At 46.0% G+C, this 11,623-nt stretch overlaps 1 protein-coding gene across 1 annotated transcript in view; it reads right to left on the reverse strand.

The window, feature by feature from the left end:
- The window catches only part of LOC122556262 (unconventional myosin-VIIa-like), a 74,833-nt gene that overhangs the window by 62,619 nt on the left and 591 nt on the right, over positions 1 to 11,623 (reverse strand). The window contains exons 2-3 of the mRNA XM_043702890.1: positions 3,144 to 3,257; positions 2,084 to 2,236 (exon numbers count right to left, since the gene is read on the reverse strand). Of these exons, the coding sequence (XP_043558825.1) occupies positions 2,084 to 2,236; positions 3,144 to 3,257 (267 nt within the window). The remainder of the gene's footprint in view (positions 1 to 2,083; positions 2,237 to 3,143; positions 3,258 to 11,623) is intronic.

Here is an 11,623-nt window from a genome sequence, read left to right on the forward strand (position 1 = left end):
CCACCCCCTCTCCAGCCTATCACCCTCACCTTAACCTCCTTCCACCATTCCCAACGCCCCTCCCCCAAGTCCCTCCTCCCTACCTTTTGTCTTAGCCTGCTTGGCACACCCTCCTCATTCCTGAAGAAAGGCTTATGCCTGAAACGTCAATTCCCCTGCTCCTTGGATGCTGCCTGACCTGCTGCGCTTTTCCAGCAACACATTTTTCAGCTCTGATCTCCAGCATCTGCAGTCCTCACTTTCTCCTGGATGCATTTTGGAAAGTCTAATAAGGGAAGGATTAATATTAGGTGCCTGGACCGTACTGAGGAACAAAGGGACATTCGTGTACATGTCCATTGATTCTGAACTTGTCAGCACAGGTAGATAGAGTAGGTACAAAGATGTTTGCTTTCATTATCCAGGGCATGGAATACAGAGCAGGGAGGTCTTGTTACAATTTTATGAGATATTGGTTAGGCCACAGGTGGACTACTGTGTGCAGTTCTGGTTATAGGAAGGAGATGATTGCACTGGAGACAGTGCAAGAGGAGATTCACCAGGATGTTGCCCAGGAAGGAAAATCTCAGTTATGAGGAGCGATAGGCTGGGCTTGTTTTCCCTGGAACAGGGGAGGGTGAGGGGGGAAATCTGATTGACATATACAAAATTATGGGACGAATAGATAGGCTAGATCATTAAAATATTCTCCCCTTGATAGATGTGTCTTAGACTAGAGGGCATAAGCTGAAGGTGAGGAGTTAGTGGTTTAGAAAGGGCCTGAGGAAAAGAATCTTTTCACCCAGAGTGTGAGAGAAATATGGAATGTACTGCCTGAGAGGGTGGGGGAGGCAACATTTAAGAAGTGGTTGAACACTTAAAATGCCTGGGCTTAGCAGGCTATGGACCAAGTGCAGGTAAATGGGATTAGTGTAGTTTGGTGTTTATTGGTCGGCATAGATATGGTGGGCTGAATGGCCTGTTTCTATTCAGTATGACTCAATGACTCCATGACTAATGTCACTGACCCACCAACAAGGGGCTGGATTCAGACTTGGGGTATCACCATAAAACTGGAGCCGCTGTGCTGCAGTGAGGTAATATCCCTACCACTGAGACAGAGGCTCCAGCTTTGAATCCCCACCAGGGCATGTTGGCCATGAAAGGAGTGTGTAGAATGCAGGATGGTCATCGGCCTGGAAGTCCTCCCGCTGTCCCAAAAGGGAAAGCAGTTCACAAAAAAATACACAATGGAGGTCAGTGTAAACCAGCAGATCAGCGAGCCACGACTTGAAGCTGTTTGTGATGGGATCCACCGGTGACAGGAACCTACCCACAAACAGGCTCCAACATTGACAGGATTTGCCACTGATGGCAACCTCCCCACTGAGAGAATTCACCCACTGCGAGGTTCCACCACTAATAGGATTTGCCATTGACGGAAACCTACCCATTGGCAGGATCCACCATGACGGTTCCACCATTGAAAACCTATTCATTGAGAGGATCCACCATTGACCAAATCTCCCATTGACAGGCACACTCACACACGCACATCCCCTGCTCCCATTCTGTCAGGCCCCCTCGCTGATGCCTCAATGATTTAAAATTGTTAAATTGTTGAAGAGGAATTCAAAGTCCTTCATGGCTTCTTTCTCCCAAACCGCCCTGACCTGAACACTCTGTGTGCGCTTCCCCCCCTCCCACCTTGTGTCACACCTCTACCTGTGGCCTCGCTTTAAGTCACCTGTTGGCTGCAGAGTACGGAAATCCCTCTGTAAACTCTGTTCTCCTCTCCCTCACCCAGTCTCTGAAACCCCGGCTCTAGACCAAGTCTCTCAGCCTCATTGCCAGTGTTCCTGCAGTTTGCTCGGACAGTCGCCTGAACAAGTACAAGCCGGTAATGTTACCCCACCACTATCGTAACACTCAGTGACCGCAGCAGGACCCCGTCTCGGTGCACTGTGGCATTTTGTTCTTACCTAGTCACGGGTTGTGGGGCGTCATTGGCTAGGCCAGCATTTATTGCCCATCCCTAACTGCTGCTGTAAGATGCAGGCCCCATTATACCTGAGGCTACATTTCTCCGGGGAGGTGGACTTACATAGATGATGTTTTCCCGATATCGGATGAGCAAGTTGTGCAATATCCCAGCTTCGTTCAAGTCCCCGATCCGGATCATGTCATCTACCCCCTTCACTGAGGTAGGGTGCATGGGGCGCACACTGTTAAAGTTCGAGGTACCAACCCACTGCTCCTAAAGGCAAAACAGAGACTGCCATGAAATCAGACATTTTTCACAGCATGTAAAGGATAAAGGATAAATCCCTACAGTGTGGAAACAGGCCATTTGGCCCAACAAGTCCACACCAGCCCTTTGAAGGGTAACCCTCCCCCCAGACCCAATCCCCTCCCCATTACTCTACATCTACCCCTGACTAATGTGCCTAACCCACACATCCCTGAACACTATGGACAATTTAGTATGGCCAATTCACCAAACCTGCTGATCTTTGGATTGTGGGAGGAAATCAGAGCACCCAGAGGAAACCCACGCAAACTCCACACAGTCACCCAAGGATGGAATCGAACCCAGGTCTCTGGTGCTAACCACTGAGACACCGTGCTGCCCCATGTATGAGCTGCTTCCATTATATCATATTGTGTTTGTGTCAGTGTGTCTGCGTGTGTGTGTGTGTGTGAGAGAGAGAGAGTGTGTGTGTGTGTGTGCATGTGGGTATGTGTGTGAGAGTGTGTGTTTCTGTGAGTGTGTGGGTGTGTGTAAGAGTGAGCGTGTGTGTGTGTGTGTGTGTGTGCGTGAGTGTCTGTGTCGGTGTGTGAGTGTGTGCATTTGGGAATGGCAGTCTTTTAGACTGTAAGAAATATGAACAAGATTAGGCCATTCAACCCTCAATCCTGCTCCACCATTCAAGAGGATGATGGCCAGTCTGACATTGCTCCTGTCTACCCCCCCATCCTTCCACTGCACTTATTGCCCACCCAGGACACAGCCAAGCTAACTGAAATGTAGCCAGCGCCGACTCTCAGAGATTGGAGGCCTGTCACTCCCGAAGGAAATGGAGCAGGGATGAGATGAGTTAAAGATGAGGGGAGCGTGCCCTGATGAAGGTGGAAATGAGTGTGGACAGAGGTTGCTGACTGACCTTTCCTTCATCATCCAATAGTAGCATCTTGCCGGAACCCATCAGCTTCACCACTGCTCCAATTGCTGCGTTGAACTCTCCTCCTGTGTTAGTTTCGAGCCACACATGATCACCCTGTAAGCAGATGGTGGTGTTACATACATTCTGACTCACAGGCAAGCACTGACCAGTGGCATGTACATTACACGTTAACCATCAATACAGAACAAAGCCAAAAACCGTGTTGATGCCAGGGAGCCCCTGTGCCAGACGTGTCCTTCTCCTCCGTTCCAACACTCGCTGGCTTTGCTGAAAAGACAATTATTGTCAAATCTGGCATTCATCAGGACAAACACGGGAATACCAAACGATGAACGATTGATACTCTTGGAGAATGGAGTGATGACGTTTCTCATCCTTGTGTTAGTGCTGGTGACTGCAAGGTGACAAACTCCAAGATCATGTCTTCTTTCTTTTTAGCAATACTCCTCGGTTCCTGGTGGGTGTCCATTCCTGCTGAAGGAGCGATCGAGGAATCTCTTAGAAAGGGCACAATCCCCCTCACACCTTCAGTCATTTCTGAGCTTTCTAACTAATCAAGAGCATGGTGGGTAAGCAACATATGCAAACTGGAATCTGGAATCCACATTATAGGAGGGATGTGATAGCATGGGATAGGGTGCAGAGGAGATTTACCAGGATGTTGCCTGGGCTGGAGAGTTTCAGTTAGGAAGAGAGATTGGACAGACTGGAGTTATTTTCTTGAGAGCAGAGGCGACTGAGAGAGGACAGGATTAAGATGTATAAAATTGTGAAGGACGTGGATAGGCTAGTAGGAAGAAATCTTTCCCCTTGATGGAAAGATCAGTGAGCAAGGAGCATGGGTTTAAGGCAAAGGGACAGAAGGTTTAGAGGAGACGAGACAAAAAGGATTCCAGCCTCGGGCGACCGTCTGTGTGAATTTTTGCACATTCTCCCTGTGTCTGTGTGAGTTTCCTCCGGGTGCACCAGTTTCCTCCCACAGTCCGAAGATGTGCAGGTTAGGTGGATTGGCCATGCTAAATTACCCTGCAGTGTCCAGAGGTGTGCAGGTTATGGGAGTTAGCAATGGGAAATGCAGGGTAATGGGGATAGGGTGGGTTTTGGTGGGATGCTCTTTGGAGGGCTGGTGTGGACTGAATGGCCTGTATCTGAAATGTAGGGACAGTATGATTCTATAAAAGATTTTGTCACCCAGAGACTGTTGGGAATCTGGATCTCACAACCTGCAAGTGTGGGAGAAGCCGATAAACACATAAAATATTAAGATGTATAATTGTGATACCAAGGCATACAAGGCCAAGTGCTGGAAAAAAGGGATTAGAATAGTTAGGTGGTTGGTTTTGGTTGATGCAAACTCGATGGGCTGAAGAGCCTTTTCAGTGGCTCACTATGGTTCTGTCCTTGTCATTCCAAGGCAGCTGTAGCTCTGTTATTGAAGGCACTTCCTGTTTGTGGTCTCCTGATTTGTAATGGGTACATGACAATTTGGAAGCTGTCATTTCTGCCACAATCACAGGGAAGTGGCTCTCCCCGGTCTGGCCTATCACATATCACGTGGGCGGCACGGTGGCAAGTGGTTAGCACTGCTGCCTCACAGCGCCAGAGACCCGGGTTCAATTCCCACGTCAGGCGACTGACTGTGTGGAGTTTGCACGTTCTCCCCGTGTCTGTGTGGATTTCCTCCGGGTGCTCCGGTTTCCTCCCACAGTCCAAAAATGTGCAGGTTAGGTGAATTGGCCATGCTAAATTGCCCGTAGTGTTAGGTAAGGGGTAAATGTAGGGGTATGGGTGGGTTGCGCTTCGGCGGGGCGGTGTGGATTTGTTGGGACGAAGGGCCTGTTTCCACACTGTAAGTAATCTAATCTAAATCTAAACATCACAGGGAAGTGGCTCTCCCCAGTCTGGCCTATCACTTATCACATCACAGGGAAGAGGCGCTCCCCGAGCTGGCCTATCACGTATCACATCACAGGGAAGAGGCTCTCCCCGAGCTGACCTATCACGTACCACATCACAGGGAAGTGGCTCTCCCCAGTCTGGCCTATCACATATCACATCACAGGGAAGAGGCGCTCCCCGAGCTGGCCTATCACGTATCACATCACAGGGAAGTGGCTCTCCCTGGGCTGGCCTATCACATATCACATCACTGGGAAGTGGCTCTCCCCGGGCTGGCCTATCACGTATCACATCACAGGGAAGTGGCTCTCCCCAGTGTGGCCTATCATGTATCACATCACAGGGAAGTGGCTCTCCCCGAGCTGGCCTATCACGTATCACATCACAGGGAAGTGGCTCTCCCCGGGCTGGCCTATCACGTATCACATCACTGGGAAGTGGCTCTCCCCAGTGTAGCCTATCACGTATCACATCACAGGGAAGTGGCTCTCCCCGGGCTGGCCTATCACGTATCACATCACAGGGAAGTGGCTCTCCCCGGGCTGGCCTATCACCTATCACATCACAGGGAAGTGGCTCTCCCCGGGCTGGCCTATGACAGGGAAATGTCCTGTTATGACCCATTTGGCCAGGCAGTGGAGGGGATCCTTTCTCCTCTGATCCATGTCAGAGGAATAGCTCTCATCAATTCAGATGAACCGTGCTGCTGAGAGAGACACTCAGAGACAAACATTGACAGTGCATCCTTCTCTTTGTATCTATTCCCCACGTTACTGATTTGAGCTCTTTCCCGAAGCAGTGAGGGGTCTAATATGCTTCCCCCTTTCCTATGCCTTTAATATTATGCATTTACAGTATGTACTCATGGACTAACCTTAATTCCTTGGTCACCATAAAATCAATTGAATGAAAACACAGAGCCACATCACAGCATACTTGACACGGTAAAATCTGCTGTCTCCACAAATTGCATGTTATTTTATTAAAGGGCTTAAGGAGCAGCAGTAGGCTAGTTGAATAGGCCTTTGGTAAAAACAATGACTGCAGATGCTAGAAACCAGATTCTGGATTAGTGGTGCTGGAAGAGCACAGCAATTCAGGCAGCATCCGAGGAGCAGCGAAATCGACGTTTCGGGCAAAAGCCCTTCATCAGGAATACAGCCTTTGGGTCAGCTCTATCATTCAGGAAGATTATGACTGGTCGAGTGTGGTGTCACTCTGACTTTGCTGTCTGCACTCACTCTTAGCTACAGGACATTGGTGAGGCCACTTTTAAATTACTGCATACAATTCTGGTCACCCTTCTATAGGAAGGATGTTGTTAAACTTGAGACGGTGCAGAAAAGGACATTGCCAGGATTCAAGGGTTTCAGCTATAAGGGGAGGCTGAATAGGCTGGGGCATTTTCTTCCCTGGAGTGTTGGAGGCTGAGGAGTGACCTTACAGAGGTTTATAAAATCATGTGGGGCATGGATAAGGTGAATAGCCAAGGTCATTTACCCTGGGGTAGTGGAGTCCAGAACTAGAGGAGATTGGTTTAGGGTGAGAGGGGAAAAATTTAAAAGGGTCCTAAGGGGCAACTTTTTCACGCAGAGGATGGTACATGTAAGGAGCAAGCTGCCAAAGGAAGTGGTGGAGGCTGGCACAATTACAATGTTTAAGAGGCATCTGGATGGGTATATTAATAGGAAGGATTTAGAGGGATATGGGCCAGGTGCTGGCAGGTGGGATGAGGCCATATTGGGATATCTGGTTGGCATGGACGGGTTGGACCGAAGAGTCTATTTCTGTGCTGTTCATCTCTCTAACTCTGTGGCTCCCTTGTCTACAAAAGATCTATCTAAATCAGCCTGGAATGAATTTAAAAACCTTTGTGACCTTTCGGGAAAGGGAATTCCACATTCCAATGAACCTTCGAGAGAGAAAGAAAACATTTTCTCATCTCTGTATTAAAAGGGGGACCTCGTTTTTAAGCTCTATCCCCTAGCTTTTGTCTCCCACTCAAGAGTAATCCTCCTGGCATCCATTTATCCAGTCCTACCACAATCCTAAATTTTTGAATCTCCTCCTATTCTTCTGAACTGCAATGGGAATAGACCCAACCTGCTCAGTCTTTCCTCTTGGCAAAATGCCTTCATCCCAGGAATGATTTGAGTGAACTTTCTCTGAACTGCTTTGAAAGCAATTATATCTTTCCATCCAAACAGGAAGATCAAAACGGTACACAGTGCTCTGGATATTGCTACACCAAGACCCTGTGGAGGTGCAGGAAATGTTTTACTTTTATATACCATTCTCCCTTGAAGTAAACACCAACATTCCATTTGCTGGGCCTGTGTATTAACAATACATGAATCGTAGAGCCCCAATTGTGTTGAAGTAGGTCATTCAGTCAATCAAGTCCACACTGACCCTCCAACCAGCATGCCACCCAGACCCCTATCCCTGTGAACCCACATTTACGTCTCACATTTTATCATGGCTAATCCACCCAGCCTGCACATCACTGGACACCCTGGGGCAATTTAGCGTGGCCAAGCCAGCTAACCTGCAGATCTGTGGGAGGAGATCGGAGCAAACCCATGCACTCACATGGAGAACATGCAAACTCCACACAGACAGTTGCACAAGGGTGGTATTGAACCTGGGTACTTGGTGCTGTGAGGCAGCAGTGCTAACCACTGAGTCACCCTTTAGTATGCACTAGGTCTCCCAGATCACCCTGTATCTTTCCGTTCTAGAATCTCTCTCCTTTTCAAAAGTATATCACTTTTCTAATCTTCCTGCCAAAGTGGACACTTCCACATTTCCCGACATTATACTTCAGTTTTGTTTTTGCCTGCTCACTTTGACCTGTATGTACCCCTTTTTCAGACTTCCCTTGACAACTTGCCTTCCCACCTATTGTGGTGCCATCAGCAAATGTAATGATCATATTCAGTCATCTCATCAATCATTGATAATGGATGGTACACATGAATGTACAAATCAATGAAGGTGTAGTGTCTCTCAAACCTGCTCCACCATTCAATAAGATCATGGCTGATCCAATGATTCCACTTTCCATCAATCTCAATATCCTTTCACCCCATTGCTTATCAAGACTCTAACTACCTTTACCCCAAAACTCAGTTTCCACCATCTTTTAAGCAAGATAGTTCCAAAGACTTAGGATTCTCCATTTAAAAAATTCTCATCATTCCTTTCTTAAGCAGGTTGACCCTTTATTTTTAATCAATGATCCTTAGTTCACCCACATGAGGAGGAATCCTGACCACATTCACCCTGTCGATACCACTTTTTGATTGTAATCTTTATATTGTCTTATGATCTCAGCTGATGTTATAACTGGACGACTCAGATCCCAGACTGAAATCTGGCTTGATTGATCATATTGTGTGTTTTGGTTTTGATGAGGTAGTCTTTCACTAAAACACAAGCACGCAGTGTTAGAGGCTCAATGGTAAAATAAAACAGAAGTTTATATGCAAAAAAATTAAAATAACATGGAATAAGCTAAACTCTTTACATATAACACACATTTAATGAGTTAGAATCACATGGTAAAATACAGCCCCGTCAAATCCAAAATGCCTCCTTTGCAATACTCACATCAGAGAGAATCTCCTTCTATTTCACATCTGTAGGGCTCAATTTAACTGTGCCTTCAATTTCCCATCTTGAGAATCCAATAAGTACTTCCCAGACGCTAGCAACAACTGAGCTTAGACTTTCTCAGTCTCAAACAACCCCTTCAGGGTTTATTCCAAACATTCCCGGTCTGAAACATTTAAACTAAATTCTTAGCAGTCTGAAACTATCTTCATTTCACAGGAGCAACTGTTTTACGCATCCAGCATCAACCAAGAGTTATGCGAACTGCCCAAAGCTGAAACCCAAAAATTTTGTTTCCCCTACACTCAAATTACGTTGGATTTTGTGATAACAATATGCAACACAGCGGGAGTAAATTATTTTTACAACAGGATCATGATCAGATGGGAAAAAGGGCTGAGGAGTGGAAGATGGATTTTAATTTAGATAAATGTGAAGTGCTGCATTTTGGGAAAGCAAATCTTAGCAGGACTTATACACTTAATGGTAAGGTCCTAGGGAGTGTTGCTGAACAAAGAGACCTTGGAATGCAGGTTCATAGCTCCTTGAAAGTGGAGTCGCAGGTAGATAGGATAATGAAGAAGGCGTTTGATATGCTTTCCTTTATTGGTCAGAGTATTGAATACAGGAGTTGGGGGGTCATGTTGTGGCTGTACAGGACATTGGTTAGGCCACTGTTGGAATATTGTGTGCAATTCTGGTCTCCTTCCTGTTGGAAGGATGTTATGAAACTTGAAAGAGTTCAGAAAAGATTTACAAGGATATTGCCAGGGTTGGAGGATTTGAGCTATAGGGAGAGGTTGAACAGGCTGGGGCTGTTTTCCCTGGAGCATCGGAGGCTGAAGGGTGACCTTATAGAGGTTTATAAAATCATGAGGGGCATGAATAGGAGAAATAGACAAAGTCTCTTCACTGGTTTGGGGGAGTCCAGAGCTAGAGGTTTAGGGTGAGAGGGAAAAGATATAAAAGAGACCTAAGGGGCAACTTTTTCACTCAGAGGGTGGTACGTGTATGGAATGCGCTGCCAGAGGAAGTGGTGGAGGCTGGTACAATTGCAACATTTAAAAGGTATCTGGATGGGTATATGGATAGGAAGGGTTTGGAGGGATATGGGCCGGGTGCTGGCAGGTGGGACTAGATTGGGTTGGGATATCTGGTCGGCATGGATGGGTTGGACCGAAGGGTCTGTTTCCGTGCTGTACATCTCTATGACCTGATGACTCGGTGACTCTGTGACTCTTTGAGAAATAGAGTCAAGTGAAACATCTTTACTGTGGAGCAGGCTGACTGTGAAAACGGCTCAAATAAGATTGGACTGGAATGTGCCCGGGTAGTTGTTTTTGAGAATTCCCTGGATTTGCAGTTTACACAATTTAAACATTATTTTGTTCCTTCAAAAAGACTTAGCTCTTGTAATCAAAGGATTAAGCAAATGCTACTGTCTCAGGAAACAGCAATTTAAAAGAAAATAAGTCAAATAACTCCATGGACAGTTTGACCATCCATCAGCTCAGAGGTTAAAACCCCCACTAGAGGATGCAGGAGTCCGGGATAATGCATACCTTAATGATGGATTATTCCTGGTTTGCGAAGGGACTACAGTCAGCTTCACTTGTTCTGAGCACTTGAATATCCTGAATGCAGGGTGTTATGATCAGACCCCAGTGACGTTCCCCAATTCATTACAGTTCCAGATGGGTTACCGGAAACTGTTAAGCGCCTGGGCTGAGGAGGAATGAACTGGCTGTCCTTCTTTATTCACCTGTTCCCACAGCTGGTTACAACAAAATTAATTAATTAAAGCTCCCTTCCCTGGTGGGTACCTTTGTCCCAAACCCAATTCAACTTGTGCTTCTGAAATAGTGAATCGAAGGAAGAGTCAGTTTATTAATTACTGAATGTGAGAAGAAATATTAACGTCACACGCACACATAGATTAGAAGTAAGAAGTAAAAAGATTAAAGTCACAAAAAAAGATTACAAAGATTGATTCTCAATTGATTGTGAAGAGCAGATAAGACAACATTGCAGCCAGTAGTGTTGACACTGGCAGTTGAACAGTGGGTGTTTTGAGAGTTTTGATTTTGTAGGTTAATAGAAGTTTTTATTGCCCTGAGTCCCAATAAGGACTAGGAATCTGAGAGTCTCTTCCTTTCCTCACCTGCAGTGTAGGGGTGCTTATCGACTGTAGTCAAGCTAACAGGACAGAAGGACATTTAGTGTAGCTGAGATTTCAGAACACATTTGGTGAGTGTTAAGGTAACATGAAAGGCCAACTGAAATAAATATTAATCCAGGGTATGGTACATCACAAATGAGGAGAGCAAAAGAATGGAAAGCTCCAGAGTAAGTGATAGAAAAACAGTACATTTACAACATGGGAGCCAAACTGTCTGGGTGTATTCATCAAGTTAATTGGCACTGATTACACAATCTGAATAAATCATAACAAGTGTTCAAGTCCTGTGCACTTTGTATCCATCAGATATCAATTAGAACTAGGTGATAATAGATGATGAGCTGATTAAATATGCACATAGTGATGCTGAAGAACAGGATAAGGCTATTTTTGCTATATGGTAACTACCAAGAGTTGATACTGGAGTCACATATAGTCTGAAGGGGGCAACAACTGGAGGGATGCCACCATAATATGGAGAACAGGGAATACAACATTGGCTAAATAGGCAAGACAAAGGACAGAAGGTAAGGTCCAAGGATTACCGGAATGACCTAAAAATGTGGAAGAATAGAAAAGACAATGCAAGTTTTAAAAATGGCTCTGAAAGTGAAGCTGGTACTTGGAAACTTGTGAAAGTTATTGTGGGGATAGGAGGGGGAGGTTTGTAATCGTTGTCTCAAACAAGATAGGAGGATGAGCCAAGGTCATAGTTTGACAAAGATAAGGGTCACAGGACAGGTATGAATATCATAAGAAGTAAAAG

The sequence above is a fragment of the Chiloscyllium plagiosum genome, chromosome 13 (assembly GCF_004010195.1).
Source record: "Chiloscyllium plagiosum isolate BGI_BamShark_2017 chromosome 13, ASM401019v2, whole genome shotgun sequence".
NCBI classification, from domain to species: Eukaryota; Metazoa; Chordata; class Chondrichthyes; order Orectolobiformes; family Hemiscylliidae; genus Chiloscyllium; species Chiloscyllium plagiosum.